Source organism: Cebus imitator, unplaced genomic scaffold (assembly GCF_001604975.1).
Source record: "Cebus imitator isolate Cc_AM_T3 unplaced genomic scaffold, Cebus_imitator-1.0 Scaffold109, whole genome shotgun sequence".
Lineage (NCBI taxonomy): Eukaryota > Metazoa > Chordata > Mammalia > Primates > Cebidae > Cebus > Cebus imitator.
Genome location: NW_016107424.1, coordinates 1836705 through 1857654, shown reverse-complemented (window position 1 = coordinate 1857654; position 20950 = coordinate 1836705). Strand labels below are relative to the sequence as shown.

Genomic DNA, 20950 nt, shown 5'->3' with positions numbered 1-20950 from the left:
AGCTTATGTGTTTTAAGTCTGACTCTTATAGTTTATCAGGTATAATCAATTTCCATCGGGTTATTTTACCTCTCTCTATTTGTACCTCCTTTTTAACATAACATTCAGGTAATGCCACTTAAATCTCGGGACTGGTGATGATTAATTTAGCATTATTCAAGGGACTGATCCCTGAGAGATATTCAATGAATTTGAGTTTCCTTTCCCTCCTCTTAAAAATACCTCATCTGAAATCTCCCATGCAAAAGAATTTCAAAATAATATATATAGATACTACACCTTTAAGGTGGTGGATCATAACTCCACATTCCTTTAGTGTGGGCTGCACATAGTGACTTTCTTCCAGAGAGCACGGAATAGGGAGAAGGGAAAGAGTCACTTAACAGTGGAGAAACCTGGCAAACACTCCCTTATCCAGGTGATCGAGGTAAACATGTTGATAAATCATGTTAATTGTAGGTACCCTTGATACAATGTGATGAGAAGGACACTTTGCCTCCATAGTTTTCCTCCCAAAAGGTGCCCATGCTTAGAAGGGTATCAAATCTGGTTTAATAATATTCTGTCACCATTTTGAAATTCTTAATAATTGTTGAACAAGGGACTTCACATTTTCATTTCGCACTGGGCCCCTGTACATTACATATCTGATCTTGTATATTAGGCTAATATGGTACAAATTAGGATAAGGCCCAAAGGCAGAAGTGTGAAGCTATGAGGGACAGGAATGTGGTTCAGGACAGCTTCTTAGACATCAGAAATGGGAGGGCCAAGATCCTCTATGTACCTGAGTGACCGGGGAATAAGTAGCTCAAGGACACAAGGAAAAGAAAAGATCCTTGTGATCTAGAGGAGTCACAAGGCAGTTAATCTTGGCTTTGAAGTCCACACTCCTAACATTACCGAATGCTTAAGGATTCAAATGACAATAGATGGCTTATTTACATTAAATCATATTGATGCACATTTGATTCAATATCTCTGTTAATTGACATTATAAATGGAGTAAAGAATTCTAGAATTTTATAATAATATTTTCATGTTTATGCTTTTCCGAAGTCATTTATTATATTCTATCACTTTTAGAGTTAGATCTAATGCCATTTTTTGGTTTAAAAAAAGATCCTTTAAAGGCTGGTTAAGAGAGCCATTAAATTAGATTATTTTTCTTATTTATTCTTCTCCCTGCTATAGTACCCATGACACATGTCCATTAAATATATGCTGAATAAATGAATGAATGGACAAGAAAGAGAGTGATTACCTAAAAGATAAAAAGAATCAAATAAAAACTATAATAGGTTTTGCCGAAGGGAGAGGTCTCAAAACATTTGTGTGATGTATTATTATTTGCTTGATACATTTTTAGTGTCATGATATAAAGCTACATGTAGTATGATATTCTAATCAAACCACTGATCCTACCTTGCTGATATCATCGAGTGGCTGATTACCGGCATTTTCCTTTTGGATTATGTTCATTAAATCAGTATAAAACTTTTTTGCATTCAGGAAAACAAGTGGATTGTTTATTGAGACAATTTTCACCTGCTGCAGGGTTTCCTTTTAGAGGAGAAAAAGAAACAGATTCAGGACTCTGAATTAAATAATGGAGAATTACACCCAATAATATAGTCAGGTCTAAATGTCACTTACTTGTATGAGCAATTGCTCAATTAACATTTTTATTACTTAAATGTATTTAGAGGTCTTAATGTAACCTCACACTTCCTTAGGGGAAATACATACATCCTGTTTACTAAGGAACATTAATAATAGCAAGGTAAGTCGGCAGCTTTTCAGAAAGTGGCCCTTATTCCTTTCAGGCCGGTTTTGGGCAGACAGTAGTCAAAACTATCCAAAGAGTTTCAGAAAGTCCTATGCTTTCAAAAGTATCTCTTTCATTCAATTGATCAATTAAAAATTAATTTACTTAACCATCAGATTTTTTTTTAATGAAAATGTATCCTAAAGGGTCAACCATCAGCTCTTTACCTCATACTGACATAGCTTTCCGTCAGCTGAAATATAACTTTTCAAGTAACTAACAGTCATAATTTGAAGATGCAGACCTAGATGCAGTCCTAGGAGTATAACTGGACTTTGGGCAGGCCTAGGACACTGGATTCCCAAGATGTGGTGAGCGATGCAAAAAGGAAGAAGAAAAAGTCTGCTTTGGTCATCTTCCCATCACTTGGTGATGTGCACCTAAAACTGTCTTCTCTATGACCTTTGGGGCAAGTGTTTGACCTACTAATAGAAGGAGGGTAAGTTCTAGAAAATGACAACTCCTTAGCAACTAAGTAAAGCAATACTCTTCCAGGCTTTACTTCCATAGAAGAGTAGACGCAAAGAATAGCGCATACAGGCAGAGGGTAGAAGGTGAAAGAAATAAAATATTAAGTACGTTAATTTGGATGATTCATTTAACCTCTCCTAGCTCCCTTATCTCCAAAAATGAGGTAAATTTTTAAACTAGAAAATCTCAACATGTTCCTACAGTTACAAAACTGATTGAACTTTGGAAACTGAGGAGATTTGCAACAAATAATTCAAGAAAACAAACAAACCTTAAGTTGCCAAACTAATGTTCAGTCAAGAGTAAACCTCTTAGAAACAAAAAATAAAAAGTAATTCTTAGGACTGTCACATTAGTCACCTCAAAGCACCAAAGCTTAGCTTGACCCATTAATCACCCTACATCAAGCTTGTCCAACCCACAGCCCGTGAGCTACATGCTGTCTAGGATGGCTTTGAATGCAGCCCAACAAAAATTTGTAAACTTTCTTAAAACATTATGAGAATTTTTTCACAATTATTTTTAATTCATCAGCTATCATTAGTGTTAGCGTATTTTACATGTGGTCCAAGACAATTATTCCAATGTGTCCCAGGGAAGCTAAAAGATTGGACGCCCTGCACTACGTGATTGTGCCAATGTGTTGTTTTAATATGAAAAAAAAATGTATTTGTTAAAGAATAGAGATTCAAATTGTTCTAGAAAGGAAATTATCAATGGGGTGGAATTCACTGAATAGGAAGAGAGCTCTCAAATCAGGAAGGATCACTTCACACGAAGAAGAGGTGGAAGAATGAATATATGGAAAAGATAAATGACAGATTATTTTAAGTTAGCTGAAAATTCCACCTAAGAGTTTATGTTCAAACCTTGCTTCATATTAGTCTTTTTCCTTTTATTTTTTATACAAAACCTTGAGTAATTAAGATAGGTGTGATATTCTAATAAAATTAAAATCTCCATATGAAACAGTTATTATTCAGGTCAGTGACTAGACTGGAACCAATCAAGACTTAAAGATGTGGAGAAATTTCTAGCATTTTTGTCTTCCTACATCCCCTCATTTACTTCACTACAGGTTTAGCCCAAGAAGAAGTTAAGGAATAGACAGAATTTATTAAACAGTGATTTTTTTAAGCTGAAAATAGTCAAATCCAAAGCCAAATTCAGTCTCAAAGCTAAGGAGGTCGGGGCTAATACATGTGTACTTGTGGTGTGGATACACAGGGGACTTCAGGGGCCCAGGAGTCAGTCTGGGACTTTGCACAAGTACTAAATTCCCATGGAAAAATTAAGGAAAGAAAAGAAAGGCAAAGTTGGTGGAAAGCTTGAGCCTGGAACGCTCTGGAAGGCTCTGAACCCAAATAGCTCTCTGTGAAACAAATCTTTCCATAGTATTAAAAACATAAGCCATTCCCTTGGGTGTCGCAGAGGGTTCCTGATGCTACTTCCTACTTCCAGTCTATTTGGAAATACCCTGACACTGGTCCTTCTGGTGGGCGGCCAGTTTTCTCGTCCTTAGGGGAATTATGAGATACTGAAACAAGTGCATGTGAAAAATAAAGGGAAAAAGGTTAGCCAAACATTTACAAAGCAGGTTCAAAGTGAGGGCAATTTTTTTTTAATTGGCAAAAATATTTCAAGTCAACATTTTTCCCCTCACTTTAACTGTTTTAGTCAACCCTTAGAACAAGAAACTAGAATTCAGACATAATCAATTGGCTCTCCTAAGCATGGACAAGGCAAGACTGTTTACATAGGCGTTTCCTTAAAAAGATGCCCACTGTGCAAGAAACCAATGCTACTGGCATTCTGTAGCTGTTGGACTGAATTACCCTCTTCTAACATACAGTCTCATTGACTGAGTTAAAAAAATTAAAATTAAAAAAAAGCAATACCATGAATCACATTTGCTTCATTCCCTTTCCTATTTCCTATCTTCCCCCATGACTTAATTCAGAATAGACTATCAATTTAGTTTGATTATTTTATGCAAGTCAATAATGGAAAAGAGGTGTCCAAATGCCTGAATCAACCTCGGCCATGATTCTATAGTGAACTGTTGTTCTAGGAACCATGCTATGCTTTTATCTGAATGCTGAATCCAAACAGATTTTCTTTTGTTCTATGGATTTGTTGCATGTTGTTTGCCAAATATATTGTGATTACATATATACCATTGGAAGTTTACACTAATTAAAAAGAGCTATCATGTTTTTAACTAACATAATTTATCTAATTTTTGTGATATCTTAAAATTATCTCACCCACAAAATTATTAACAATTACATAAAGGTAAAAGAAAACTAAACTTACACTCTCCATTTCTGTCTTCACTTTAAATTCCATTTCTTTCATGTTTTTTATATTCAAAGTCATTGCTCTAAAATTAAACCAGGTAGAAAATAAAACAAGTCATTTCCTTATCATTATATAAACAATGAAGAAACCAAAATTAGTCATTTAACAACTAGAATGTGTCTGAAATGATTTAGATTCTATAACCCATTTATTCATAAGAGGACATTGGTAAATCTATGTATCTATGGATATTCGGGGATAGAGGTTAACAACAGAAGCATCTAAATAAAGAATAATAAAATTAATTTGCCACATTTGGGTGCCCAGAACCCTAACTCTCCAAGCTACTAGATGTGAATTAGTAAAGAAGAATTATAAAAGAGAAAAGGCAAGAGAGTATGCAGCATTTGATAAAATATTGTTTTAATGAAAAGCAGGAAAAGAAAGAATCAATGGCAAGATAGGACTAGATAATATTGAATCCAAATATATAAATTCTACAAAGAAAGAATCTATAGAGATAAAACAATATTTTTAGAATACATTATTTCACATTTTTTTTTAGAATACATTATTTCACAAATAACTTCAAGGGAAAGATGGATGAGAAGTAAGTAAAAACATTATTCCCAGATGAATACTTTGTAAAGCAGAAAAATAATTGGTCAGACTGGGGAATGATTTATAAATTTTCAGTAAAATCACAAAAAAAGAAAGTGTGTTTCTCAATAAATTATCTAGAAAATAGATAGATATATAGATTAATCTGGCTTCTGAAAAATAAAATTTTCTGAAGTCATTTAATTTTCCCAATAATTATATTGTGAAATGGTTTGTACATCATTAGATACTACCTCTCTTCATTTAATTTAAAGAAATCTCTCTATAATGCAGTATAAGGGGTTTATTTAAGATTTTATATATTCTATTTTATAATGTTGATAAGTTATTTATCTTCATTAAGACCAACATTGTTAAATATCATTTGCAGATAAAACATTTTCTTATCTTTTTGTCCCTAATTCTCCGACAGCAAGAAAAACATGAGATTGTAGTACTATATGTTACACAGAAATAAAAGTAACTAGCAAGTAACATATGGCAAGTAATGATATATTTTGCTGCTTTCTCAGAATAAATAGAACATTTAGACAGGATCCTACCTTGGGAAGCGTCCTATCACTATAGCTATGGTACAAACAACACCAAACAGCAGTCCCACATTGGCAGCAAAGCATATTGTAAATACATATGTACTGACCCATATGCCCTGAAAGAGAAACAAGAAACAGAAGTTTTGATCCTTTGAAAATCACTTCTTTCTCATGACTGCTAAGTTTCTCACAATCACATTCTATAACATTCTTGTGACCAGACCTCTCAGCAAGAAAATATTACTTAAGAAGTGGTAAACAGAAGCTGAGAAATATAGAAACAAATTCTGGTTCCATCAGACGCTCAGTAGCAAAGGCAGAGGAAAGTTTCTTTTATTTCCAGATACTGCCAACCCTTAGTTCAATCCCCAACAAACACTTTATTTAAGATATGTAAATAGTTGGTTGATGTGTTTGGTTCAAAAGCATGCCATAATTTCCCACTGCCTTCTCATTTAATGTAATATTATTACAAGCAATTGTGTACAGATTTTTGGTCATTCCCAACAATATTCTGTCTTCGAGGATTGCTATAAAAACAACTAATGTTCTTTATTAATACATAAGGCTCACGAAGCCTAATTTTAAAATGACCGAGTCACTCAGTACCAATATCACTTTTAGATCAATCACTATGAAGATTGTCATAATTTTATTGTAAGGGGCCATTCATTGTGAAAGCTAAAATGTCAGAGTCAACTTAGTTCTTGGGAACATTTCAAAAGATTACATGACGCTATAATTCTCTTTTAGTTGGAATACCAAAGTTATTGCAGTTTTGTTCACCACTTAAAATTACAATTTGCAACAAGATATTATACTATAGTTGGCATTTCTAAGCTTAGTGCTGAAAAATATCTTTAAAAGCAAAATAATTTATAAAGTCCAGGTTATATTTTGTAAACACTAAATCCTGGATTTATCAAACAATAAACTAAGAACATTTTAACCTTTCTCTTTCCCCACAAAACCTGTATCACTTTGCCTGTGAATGCAATTCTAAATTTATTTCTGTCCCAATAGCTATATTATCACTTTAAAACATCTCTGAAAACATAATTCTATTCCATACACAAATGAAAAAGTTAGAAACTTTTCTATATTCTAAAAATAACATAGAATCTTGGGGAGGGAATGAGTGCAACTGTTTTTCAGACAAATCTGAAATAAATATTTCTAAAGGGTTTTTTTTTTTTTTTTCTTGAAACGCTTCTCCTTTGTCTTGGTTATTTATCTATACTGAATTTGAGTGATTCTTAATAGGTTGTTTCGAAAAGCTGAGCCCTTGGAAGCAAATGTAGGGAATTTATGGATAAAATTTTGATACAGGACAAGCAAACATTCTGGAGTAAAAGAGAAAATTCAATTTAAATGAATTTCATGTTAAGATCCATCATCTACAAATGTAATGCTAAGTTATTACTTATTTTGAGATCACTCTCAGCTTGCCATCTCAGGTTAGGACACTGAGATGGTTTTTCTTTATTCAGGAGAACGGTCAGTCATTTGAGTTTTCCATTTACATAGCGTGTGTTTTTTTCTTTCTGGTGTATTATGCTATACTTAATCACATACAAAATAAGGCTTCAAGTTTTTGATCATTACTTTGGCTTCTCATGATGACTCTGAGTCTCACTCATTCTCAAATGCTGACTGAATCTGCCTGAGTGTGGCAGAATGATACCTCACCAAAAGCTTTATAAGTCTAATTCCTCTAGGCCATCTTCCATGATTCAATATGGCATAGGGAACTAAGGATCCTGGTCCCTGCACTTAGAAAACCATAGAGCCTGGAGGCCAGAATTCATCAGAGCAACCAGAAATTTTGGTACCATCTGGTTCTATTTTTAAAGCATATTTACTCTCCCACAACATCATCTAAGTAAGTTTTGCTTTCCAAATGCTTACTTATTTCCTGGGGCTACATTTATAACTTTGAAAAAGTATCAAATGGAAATTATTAACATAGACCAGTAAACAGTTCCATTGGTTAGAATAAATCCCAACAGCATTTTGTAATAATTCCTGTTAAAGACACAAATGCTAGTTGTCACAGTTATCAAGAATTAGTTGGCTCTTGGGCCCCTATTTTTTTATTTTTCGTTATGTGTTCCTACTTGCACTCTTCCCTATTTGGCACTCATAGTCCCCAAACACAAACTAATCCCCGTGTTGACCTTAAGTAGGAGACAGAATGCTTTGTCCTTGTAGAAAATACATCAGCATAAAGTATAGTTTAACAGCTACTAAATCACCTCACTTCCCCCAATCTATCTATTGTACTGTCTGTTTCTGTGGTGACCCCTATTATTAAATTTTTAAATCCAAATTTTATATCCAATGTTCAGCTATTCAAACTCATTTCTGAGCCAACAAGTTGAGCCTCCATTTGGAGCCCTATTTTCTCTTTACTTCAAAGAGGGATTTGACCAACAACTCAAAATAGAGTCAGTATTAAACTGTTAAAAAATATGAGATGCAACAGTTTCTAATTTTTCATGCTATGACTATGTATATATTTCAAATTTTAAACCTTTAAATTAATTTATACACACACACACATATCTTTTATAATTTTACTTCCATGATATTCTAGGTATAGTTCATCTATTTAATAATCTAGACATATTATACCTATTGGGTATATAGCCTATATCCACAAAAGTCTGTGCAATATTCACACTTTTAATGCTGTGCCCAATAATCCAATAATCCTTTGAATGCTGTCCTCAACAACCCAATAATCCATGGCTCTTCACTGTTGAATCCCTTAACAGCTAAGAGATACCTATCCACTCCAACCACAGAAGGCTATTGTCAAGCTAAACACAATGTCCCACTGAATCATCATGCACCTGCCATATCTATGTCACCTTTCTCAATATTACTCTTTGCCAACACCATATTGCCTACTTATTCTGAGTATTAAACTATTACCTCTAAGTAGGAGACTACAAATTCTAAGCTCTTAAACAATTTTTCAACTATCAAACACCCTCAAACTTCACATGTCCAAATGCAAACTCATTAACTTCATCCCAGAATCTGTCCTTCCTCCAATGTTCTCCTTCAGTTATAACACTAATGTTCTTCAATACACTACAATCAGAAGCTATGGAATCATATTTTACTTTTTCTCATCTTTAATCTACTTGTCCAATAATTTCACAAATTCTATAAACTGTTAAGAAAAAATATCTCAAACCATATTCTTTTTCTCAAATTATTGATACCTTAGTTCACACTGTTCCTTTCCTCAATTCTTTTGACAGTCTCCTAGTTAGCTGTCTGCTTTTATGATGTGCATTGTAAACCATTTGCCATACTGCTGCTAGAATTAATGTTCTGAGTATAGATTTGGATATCAGATTTAGAGAGTATATTAAAAGCATTTTTACTCAACCTTCCTCTTTTAAAATCTTACCCAAAACAATATAAAAATGTGAATATAGAAGAGAAAAAAATCAGCATCAATGAAACAAGAACATGGTCAAAACTCCTAACTACAAAATGTGATACAGACTTGCCAAATACTGTAAAATTTTGGATGATAATCAAGGAGGACACTAGAAGCCAACAAAATTATCCTCAGGGTTCAATAAACTATAAGTTGTTGTATAAATGCCAGCATCCTGAAAGTTCTATACAATATTCTGAAAAATTAGGGGCAACAGGTTCTCAGTTCTAAGGTCAGAGATGGGCTACAAGAGATACAGGAAATGTACTCACAGAGATTTATTTGTTACCAAAGAACTGCAGAGCGAAAGGCCATTTGTATCACTTACAACCCTGGTTTCCTAAGTAAAGGTGACTGCCGGAAGTAAAACAAGATGAAGAACGGAGAGATGACAACAGTCTGAGATCACCAGTGAAACTGATTTCTGAGGCTTTGCTTCAATTATCTAAATCAGACCTATGGGCTGTTCTACCTCGTTTCCTATCTCCTGCCCTCCCTATGTTGTTTTCCAGTAAATAGGTCCCCTAAAAAATACATTACAATTGTAAACAAATTAACAAGGGCCCTATTCATGGAAATAAGAAAAATAAAGAAATAAATAATAAATGAAAGGCAAAAGAAAGATTTGGATATATAATAGGTAATATAATCTCAGGACAAAAAATCTTAAAAATAAATATATAAATTCGAAGAAGGAATGATAAATGGAAAAAGAGAAAAACAGAAGGAGATAAAAAGCAAGCAGACTAGACTAAGAAACTGAGCGAAAATAAAAGCATTACAGAGATAAAAGCCATGTGTAAAATTAAAAAGAAAATTATAACTAGAAACACATAGTCAGAGATACGTGACTAGTCCAAAGAAATCACTTACACAGAAAAACAAAATAAACAGGGGAAAATATATAGATATGAAGAAAATCAAAGTAAAAATAAACACAAAATTCATTAAGAAGAGAGCAGAACACATAGATTTGAAAAAATATTCAGATTAGAAGAAAAAATTTATAAATAATTCTTGATTACAAGATCAAAAGGTTATGTCATGCTCAGAAATCTGAGACTGAGTGCTCAACCACAGTCATATTCTGATAATGTTACCAAACTTCATGAGTAAGAAGAAAGAACTTGATTGGGCATCTATTTAGAAAAAGAACCTTATTTAAAATAACAACAACAAAAAAAATATGTTGACCTGTGATTTCTCTACTTTATCCTTCAATGTCTAAAAATAATGCTGAGTTTAAAAAGACCTGAGAGAAAGCATTTTACACTCAGTGAAAAACTTTCTTCTAGCTTGAAAACAGGCAGATATTGGGACCATAAAATAGCTCAGGTTCTTGGAAGACTATGTGGTGACATACAGAAAACAAAGAGATGAAATAAATAACTCAGGTATGAGAATTCTTTTTTTTTTTTTCAAAAATACTAAAGGTAACCACTAAATGCATTTAGACAATAGAATTTTCTATATACTATAACACAGTGAATAATATCATCTTCCCCCACTGATGTTCATAAATAGAAACTCAGAAGTTATTCCAGCTGATCCACTTTATATAATGAACTGGTGGTGAGGACTAACAAATACAATCTCTTTAATATTTTTTATCTGATTCTCTCTTGTACTTCATGGTCTCAGCCTTGGTCTAGGCCTTTCTCATTTATATTCCTGAATGGCTAAAGCAGTGCTCCAATTGCTGTATACTTCACCAGTTTGATCTGTCTTCCTCAAATTACTCAAGTGACCTTTCCAATACATACATTTTATTATTATTTCACCTTTCAGTGATGCTTCACTGTCTTCAGAAGGAAATCAAATCATCTTTGTAAGACATGAGTAGCCTTTCCTAATCCAACCCATTCAAATTTTCCAACATCTGTCACTATTCCCATCCTCACACTATATGTTCTACCCATGCAAAATACCTTGATTTTCAGAGACAGAGATTTTTACAGTCATCTCTGTATCTTTGCATATGTGGTTATCTTTCTTTCTTCTCCAGGTAATGCCTATTCACTCTTCAATGCTCAACTTAGAAATCACTTCCTAGTAGAAGCCTTAAAGCCTTACTTGACATCTTCTCTACCCTCTTCAATATGGTATTGCTGCCTCCTATATGATCAATGAGCTCCTTAGAAATATCTTAATCATAGGGTTATCAAGTAGCTTGTTAAATAAGTTTGCATCTTCTCATTTTTTTGTTTCCATGAGCCACCTATCACCTTTAGAAGGTCACGGTTAATTCTGGCCTCTTGTTCAGCCTACAAAATCCTGTTCCTTCACATCTTAGTTCATATTTCAGCTCTTCTGTGAGAGTCTTCCATGTTGATCAGTCCAAATTAAATGCTCCTGCCTCTATGTTCCCCAAAACTAAGCTACTCCTTTTCCTTCCAAGTCATGTTTTATCCTGCCTTACATAGTAAGTCATTGTTTCTGTGTCCACTTTCTGTACAAATAACTGTCTGGAGGGATTGGGTAGTTCTCTGCACATTCTTCATGGTACCCAGCACTGTACTTTGGTGGGAGTTCAGAAATATTGAGCGCCAGGAGGAATATTATAAAAGTAGGTACCCAGTAGTTTGGGATAAATAATATCCCAAACTATCTCAAAGTAACTGAAGAAGAGAAAATGTATATTTAATATTAATAATTACATTTAATATGGTAACTGTCATAATAGATCTAAACAGAGGGTACTCATGAAATACTTTTCCATATCGGAGAGGGAGAGAATCCTGGCTTGCTCTTGCATAGATAGGATTATCTAGAATCAGGATGCTATTTATGTTAGTAGAAATCACACTTTATCATGGTTCAGTATATTTTAACCTGTTTCAAGCAATGGTCCTCTTAATATAACCCATTTAAAAGGCAATTCATGAGACCTTTTGTATTTAGAATGGAAGTGGTCACCATTAAGAGGTTCACCCTATATTCATGCAGCAGACATTCTCAGCGATTAATGATAGTTTTTCATATAGGTTATACATTGTCATATTTCTATTAGTGTCTATTTCCCTGATAAGTCTTACTGCCAAAATAAATTCATATTGTAAATTGGACATTTCAAATCCACTCAAATTATCAGCATTTCTTTACAAGTTCTTAAACCACACAATCATCAAAATTTAACCAAATTCTCTTTCTGTTTCCTATGAAGACAATTTATATTTTAATGCTTTTATTAAGACTTTGGAAGAAATAAATGGTAACTTGTAAAGTGTACAAGTCTTAAATGGCTAAATCTATTTTCTGCAAATAAAAGTATTAGTGCTTACTTGGTAAAATAGGCTTAAGTTAAAGAGGGACGATTTTCGGTCAAATTTCTACTTACCCAATCAATTTTATCCACATTCCAATACTTTTTTAAATCTCGGAACTGTATTAGCATTCCCTTCAGTCCCACAACAATAATGCTTGCAAGGACACACTAGAAATAAAATACAAGTTGAAGAAGCAGCAACATAAGGATTTTAACTTAAATTTAAAAGGGCCAAGGTATTTTTATCATTTTGTTTTTAAAGTACTTAATAGAGAAAAGCAGTCACCAATTAGAAGATGACAGAAATATTTGTTTTGTTTAAAACTAAACATTATTGTATTTTGGGAATATAATATATATTCTAGAAATTCATAAGGTAATATTTGTACAATTCTAAACAAGAACAAAAAGAAAATGAGTAAATTGTAAGGGTGAAGGTTGTGAAGTTAAATGCCCTCTTAACTATACGTATTCACAGTCATTTGTTTGAATTGTATTTGTTGCATGAAATTAAATGTGTATATCATATATTTTATTGTAATTGCCTTAAATGTCAATTATCTGATTTCACCTGAAGATGTTTTCAATGCTCTTGAAAAGCGAACTTGATTATTAGAAGATCCTCCCATGGAAATAGTTTATTCTCACTACACACATGAAGAACTAGAATAACAAAGGATGGAGACTAGTTCTTCTAAGCCCGGTGTTTTGCATTACTTTGGTGCCTCAGGCTTATGAAGAAGAAGGTGAAGCACTGGCACTAATGTTCTGAGTCACTTTGTATAACAGATTTATCAACAGTGGGAAGCTGTATTTTGTTTCCTACTTCCTTGCCCAAGCACATGTATATTTCTAACAGTCAAAGTTTTGGTAAAATGTTTCCAAACTCTACTTCTTATAACAGAATATGCCTAGTTCCACCCTCCAGATGAGCACAGAATAAATCTAGTTCCATAATGCCATTCTTATGTGAGAGACAAAAACTCAAGAAAAACAGCCATGGTATCCCCTCCCGTGCCTGCCTCAAATGCGGTAGCTTTTCCACGCCTCCCCCATTCAAACTTTACCTCTGTAACATGGGTTCTAGATGTAGGATTGTTAAGATTATACTTCCAAGAAATTTTATATACAATGATTCTCATGAAACTTTAAAAAGTAGATAGTGAAAAAGCACTACTGTACCATGGGCAGCCAGTAAAGCAAAGGTCCTATTGCATAGATGACTATAAGGACGAAAATGCAAGATATTAGGCAAGCCACCTGTAAAATACAAGACAGACAAAAAGAAAAAAGAACGCCTTGAACTTTTTTTATTATTCCAAAGTTATGGGGTTGGGGGATAATTCTTAGTTTATCTTGATTAGAAGAAACAAAATGTTGGCACATAACTGTTAAATTGCTTAGACTGTCATTATCTATATTTTGCAGCTGAGGGAAGCCAAATGTGACAGCTGACAAACTAGTGCAATCAAATTAAGTCAGTGATGAGAGAAAAGCAATTCCACACAAAGAAATAGGACACCATCAACTTTTATCACACATCATAGCGATGGCTTTTGTGTTTAATAGTGAAAGTGACATTTCAATTAAAAATTCTTTAGCCTGTTGTTGTTTAGCCTGACTCCCCTCCTAATTTTGTAGGGGGTTGAGTAATAACTCAATATGTGGCTGAGGATGTTTCTGTGCTAATTTCCACTGAAGCATTTACCCTCGTTGGAGTTTTTTGTTAGTAAAGGCTCTAGTTATGAAGTAGTTATATGGGATATGGGAGTGATCTCTGGCAGTGGGACAGACTTAATTTTATTAATCCTGAAAAGCTATTAGTATCATGTTCTAACCAACTAGCCTGCTGACAAAAGGCAATTCAATTCACCTGACTCCTATAGCCATGTTCCACTTGATGGTGAACTTGATTTCACAGAAGCAAATGTTCAGGACTTAATAAAAACACTTGGCCAAAATGTCTTCCTAACAAGAAAAAAGAAGACTTTCACAAGGCCACAAAGATGCCTAGAATATCATTATGGAGATATCAAAGGGAATTTGGACCTAGTAGAATGGCTTAAATTATATATATATATATAAACAAACAATCAATATCAAAGGCTGGCAAAAACTCCGAGCAACTGCAATTCTCAGGCATTGCTGGTGGGAATACAATATGATATAGCTACTCTGAAACAGTTTGGCAGTTTGTTATAAAGTCACACATACACTTACCTTATGACCCAGGACTAAGATAAATGAAACATATGCCCAAGTGAAACCTAAATATGTATGCACAGAATCTTTATTCATATATACCAAAATCTTAAATGACTGAAATGTCCACCAATTGGTGAATAATTTGCAGTACATCCATACAATAACATACAACTCAGCAATTAAAAAACACAGATGAAATTCAAAATTATTAAGCTAATGAAAGAAGCTAAACACAAAAGACTACATACTATAAGATTTCATATCCATGACATTCCAAAAAAGATAAATTATAGAATGCCAGAGGCTGGAGGTGGAGGCAGAGAATTGACTACAAAGGAGTATGAGAAAACTTTTTAGGGTGATAGAAATATTCTATATCTCAATTTTACTTGTTATACAACAATATATTTTTCAAAAAAGTGAACCATATAACTTAAAAGGATAAATTTTACTAAATCTAAATTATACCTCCATAAACAGACTTTTAATAAAAAATGAAACCTGGGAAGAGATCTATAACAATTGCTTACACGCATATGTTCACACCCAGGGTCAGTCCAGCATTTGCATTTGTCCTGAGCCTGTTACTATCAAAATACATGTATATGGGAAGAGGGAGAGTGGACTGGGAGTAGCTATAATTATTCTGCTAAGCAAGGAGTCATCCGAATGAACATACGATCAGGCCTTTCCTGCTTGGCAGAGGCTGAGGGAGTCTGTTCTCCCTTGCTTATTTTGTGCAACTTGTCACAAACACTCTTCAGCATACAAAGGGGAAAAGCAATTCTTTTTGGGAATTAAATCACTAGGGAAACTAAATGATTGCCCATATAAGAAATTATAGTACACCTAACTGTCACTACATTGATCACTTAGGAGTAATTGGTAATTTTACATAAGAATTTTTTATCAATAAAGTAAGATGTCTGTCACTCTACTAGACTGTAAAGAGGTAGGTGTCAGAGTGCAGCTCACAGGATCCAGGCAGAGAGCTCAGTCAGTGATTCAGCAAATCGTGTTTACATAAAAAGAATAAAATACCAACAGCTAAGGTGAATTTTAAGACAAAAGGCAATGGCACATACCCTTTTTGTGGGACTCTTCTTACAGTGCACCTAACACCAAAACCCTAAATCTTAGGAGCTGGAATGAACTTTGAACAGCTGCAGCTGCAACTACTTGGAAGGATCTGAGACAGAGAGGCAAAGTGCCAAGATCATGGAGCTAGGGAGTTCAAATGCGTGAAGGTAATATGGAATATGCACTGAACTGAGATTCAAGAAAACCAAATACATTCTAAGATTCCCAAATTTAGTATACTACACTAAAGCTGTTATAGAAATTACAATCTAACTAAATAATTCTATTTAAAAATAGTAAATCGTAACTACATGTGGGCTATTCTCTAAATAACATTTATCTTTTATTTACATGGTGCTTTGCATGTTCATCAACAATAATTAAACCATAATTTCAGTCTTGTAGTCAAAATAAGTCAAGAGTTAAATGGATCTTATCTGGCAAAGGGTGACAAACTATGGGTGAAAAAGACTATTTCTTTACCTTAAATGGTAAGTCATGCAATGAAATAGACCATAAGCAAGTAAGTGATGTTACCTCCCATAATGCACTTGCCTCATCATTATTGATGCCCTTGGTCAAAAGATAAGTTTATCTATCTAATGAGACAAGAAACTCTTACTAGCTCTCCTCAGCGTATATACTCCTCAGTCATGGAAATTAATGATATTATAGTGTCTGCCCTCACAGCTCTCAAAATACTGATATTCATTCTCTCCATAAAAAAGAAGTCAGGACACTGAAATTTAGATTTGTAAAAAATCTTTGTGATTATGCAATGGAAGCCATCATTCCATAATAGGCCAACTCAGTAAATTCAAAAACAGCTCAAATTAAGATCAGATATTTGCATGTATAAAATAGAATTCTCTAACTTCAGGGTTCTATAACAACCCACTTAAGCTATCTTTCAAGTATCGTCACTTTCCTCACATCTTTTACTTTGCATATGAGGTAGTATTTTCTTGCATTTCTCTGATCTACTTAAAGAAAAATTTGAAAAACAAGTTAAAACCAGAACAAAACAGACAGGTTTGTTCCTTTTTTAATCTCAGAAAACAAAACAAAATAAAACTAGCTTCTTTATAAGTTTCAGGTTGGCTTCTATTGTAATTATTAAAGTGTTCACACAATTATCCATTGAGCAAACACTCACTAGGATTTTACTCTTTAACTTTCGTTCCATGTCATACTAACTAAATGTCCAAATATATTTTTGCTTGAAAATCATAACTACTGATATTTAAAAGTTTATTCAGTATAAAAGAGGATGAAACAGTCAATATCTTATTCTTGTTATGTTCTCAAACAATCGTTTTATATGCTGTATGTTACTTACAAAGATGATCGTGCATGCATTTTTATTATCCATACCGATATATTTGGTTGGGAGTAGAGGGGGATGCCAGTAATTTACTTCCTAAGTAGTTGTCAGAGAATGCATAAGTCATTCTTGACCGCACTGCACGCACAGTCTTGTAGAAAGCAGTGGAATGGCAAAAGAGATTGGAAAAGGCACAAAGAAAAAAAAAAGAAAGAGGATATTGGGTAACTAAAGCTAGATTAAGGTTTTAAAAGAGATGAAAGCAATGAACCAAATTTTGAAAGAATAAAGGAATACAGTTTGGCAAATTAGAATGCAGCAACAATCTCAGTGCTGCAGAAAAACATGCCAGCTGTTGTTTTCAGTTGTGGCTGAGCTGCCTGTCCAGCAGACGCAGTCCCTCGTCCCTCCTGGTCATGCCTCCCAAGCTCCCTGCAGAGCACCAGCGGACCTCCTCTGTTGGAAGTGGAGAAGCATGCAGGGAAGAAAACCAGGGGACACTGAGCTCCCTCCGTACTTACCGTTCTTTATGGGGAAGGAGAGAAGGAAGAAATGTAACATTTATTTCTGCTATTTGTCTAAGCTGTGTGTTTTTATTCTCCCAAAGGCCTTTCTTAGATACGCATGCTTTGGGTGTCTCATCTAAAGGGGCTCACTGTAAAATGGGTTTCTTCATGCAGAGGATAGAAATGTTTCTGGTGACCATGGCACTTGGTATTAAATGATCAGTAACTCTTGCTGTTCCAATCCAAACATTTGGTTTCATTTTCTAAAGCACTGAAAGACTTTATCATCAACTCACTTGTATATAAAATTGTCCTAAATTCACTGTCAAACAGCCACGTGTGGCTCTTGATCACTTCAAATGTGGCTAGTCCATATTAAGGTATGCTGCAAATCTAAAATACACACCAGATCTTGAAGCCTTGTACCAAGAAAAGAAGATGTTAAAATATCATTAATAACATTTAAATTATTAACTTTGAAATAACATTAATGTTAAAATAATATTTTGACTCCATTAAGTAAATTAAAATATAAAATTAAAATTATCAGCTTCTTCTACTTTAAAAAACGTGGCTACTAGAAAGTTTAAATTATCTGTGTAGCTCACATTATGTTTCTGTTCAATAGAGTTTCTCTAAAGTATATGATCCTAAGCCAGGTTTTAAATGGGATTTTCTGTAAATGTATATTAAATAGCAATAAAAACAAAAACCTGTCCAGCTTGACTAGTCTCTTCTAATGTCAGCAAAACCAGTATTTTCTTTTATGGCTATTGGAAGCTCTCATTTATCATTCATTTTTTTCTGTAGTAATTATCTACCACCCACTATGTGCCAGGTCCTGGGCTAGCCATTGAGGATACAGTGAACCAAACCAGACAAGGTTTTGATGCTCTCCAGTAGCCTTAAGTCAAGGATAGAAGGCTGACATTGATCACATAATCACACTAATGAACATTTAATGTCAAATAGCACCAAGGATGCTGACAAAGGGGAACACGACTGACCCAGAAGTGGCAGTGAGACACGAAGGATGGGAGAAATTCACATAGAGAGGAAGGGAAAGACAAAGGGAACAGACACTGGGATCCTCAAGGGCTGGAGAAGGATTAGGTCTGAGAATGAGGTGGAGAACAGGCCCAGAGGAGGCTGTGCCAGGAAGCACTCAGCATCTGGTAGACAGCAGAAAGGTCTCAATTCCAAGACCTATGCAATGTCTTATACGGGCTTTAAGCAAAAATAACACTACCAAATTTGCATTTTAAAAAGATAACTTTCCACAAAAATAACATTTCTATAGAAATACCAGGAATGTTTCCAAATAAAAGTCAGTTGATAAATTCATTAACAAATGTAAGATGATTATCACTGATCCATTGATTGGTTGTCATTAGCCTAAAAATTGAAGATTGCTTGTCGTCTAGTCAATTTGCAGGATATAAATCTAGTCCCTAAGAGAGTCAGAGCCATTTAAGGGGCTGTTTTGTGAAGTCATGTCACATAGAAAATTGCTTTCACAAATAGCCTATTTAGAACAAAACTTTTAAGGCTTGGTTTGTCTCGTGCTTTCCAGAAACATGTCAGTTATCAGTTTTACCCACATAAACTTAACACTTGCAATGTTAAAGGTCTGAAATGACTACCATGGGAAAGCATCCTCAATTTGAGTATGCACATTAAATCAGATTCTTTCCCTGTGCAATTTAATGGGAGCTGTTGAAAAGATTAGTAACCATCTCAACAAGCAGAGGAGCATGAAAATATTCTGCCACTGAGCTTTGTTCCCCTGGACTAGTGTTTTGTCAGATTTCTTTCATTTCTTTTGAAGTCTGATGAATAGAATACCATGCAGGAAGAAAATATATTAAATAAAACGTCCTTAGAAATGTTCTGTTGTTCTAGTCATTCAAACTTGTGGCCTCCAGAACAGAGAAGAGAAGGGGCTCTGCTTTATTCCCAACCGTATTCAAACATAGGTATACCCAACTCAAGTGGAAAAGAAATCCCAAATTTAAAAATATGTATATGCTTTCTCAAACTATTCTCTTTCAGACACTTGATATTAAAGGTCACAAAGATTAATCAGATAATTTTATTATTACTAAGATAGTAATTTGAAAAGCAGGAAAATGCCTAAGGCAACCCCAGAGATGGAAGACACTCAAAGTAGAAACACTTCAAAGATTCTATTTCAACCTTCCCTGCCCATGTGATAAGTGAATATGTTAACTTGCTCAAGATCCTGTCGCACGGTGAAGGAGCAACTTGGGCTAGAAAACTGTGTCATTGTGTCTCAACCATACCAGGATGTTTTAAAATTAAATGTTAAAAAAGGGTTCTAAACATTTAATTATTTTCTAATAATAATAATAATAAAATCAATGATCATTGTTAACATTTAAAGGACAGTTAGTGCTCAAGCTTCGTGCTAAATAAGCATTATTAACTCTTTTAGTTGTTGTAATAATTCTACTTTAACAGCCAAGTCTATTTATGCCAGAGAGGTTAAGTTAGTTGTGCAAAGTCACTTAACTAGTGTTGAAGCTAAGGCACAAGCCCAGGTTCTGCCGCCCGACCGCAAACCACTCACTATGTTTATTGAGCCCGTTAATGAAGAGAGAAGCCTAATACATTCATTCTGAAGAAACTACCATAGAATTCTGCTGGCATAATAGCTCACACCTATAATCCCAACACTGGGATGCCAAGGTTGGAGGATCCCTGAAAGCCAAGAGTTCAAAATAAGCCTGGGAAACAAAGCAACACCCTTATCTGTACTAAAAATTGAGAAAAAAGAAAAAATCCAGGTGTGGTAGTGCATGCCTGTAATCCCAACTACTCTGGATACTGAGGTGAAAGGATCACTTCAGCCCATATGTTTGAAGCTGTAGTAAGATATAGTGGTGTCACTGCCCTCCAGCCTGGCCAACAGAGCAAGACTCTGGCAAAAAAAAAAAAAAAAAAAAAAAATTCAAAACAAAAACTGCTATAGGATTCTGGGATTTTACAGATAGAAGAGTCATCAGAGTAGGGAATGATATTTAAGTTCACTGCATATTAAACCTTCAATTTAGATCACAAAGATTTGAGAGTATAGTTTGCAAAAATATTGTTTATACCTCTACAAAAGATGGCCCTACATTTGAAAATCCTAGCTGTGTAAAAGTCCATCAGATTATTTGTGTCACATAGCCAAGGGTGAATGAGAATTTTACTTCTTAGTTGATGAGCTGTGGCAATTATTTGTCAAATTACAATACATTCAGCATTGGTTACTGATTCCTTTCATGTACTCTATGATACACTGATATGAATTTTATTAATTAGTTTTATGCCATATATATATATATATATATATA

The 20950-nt window shown here is 34.2% G+C and overlaps 1 protein-coding gene across 2 annotated transcripts in view; it reads right to left on the bottom strand.

Moving 5' to 3' along the window:
* SLC26A7 (solute carrier family 26 member 7) overlaps nt 1-20950 on the bottom strand; it is a 174972-nt gene that overhangs the window by 30519 nt on the left and 123503 nt on the right. For both annotated transcript variants that reach the window (XM_017538069.2, XM_017538068.2), the window contains exons 10-14: nt 13659-13736; nt 12549-12644; nt 5764-5870; nt 4616-4682; nt 1426-1563 (exon numbers count right to left, since the gene is read on the bottom strand). In XM_017538069.2, the coding sequence (XP_017393558.1) occupies nt 1426-1563; nt 4616-4682; nt 5764-5870; nt 12549-12644; nt 13659-13736 (486 nt within the window). The remainder of the gene's footprint in view (nt 1-1425; nt 1564-4615; nt 4683-5763; nt 5871-12548; nt 12645-13658; nt 13737-20950) is intronic.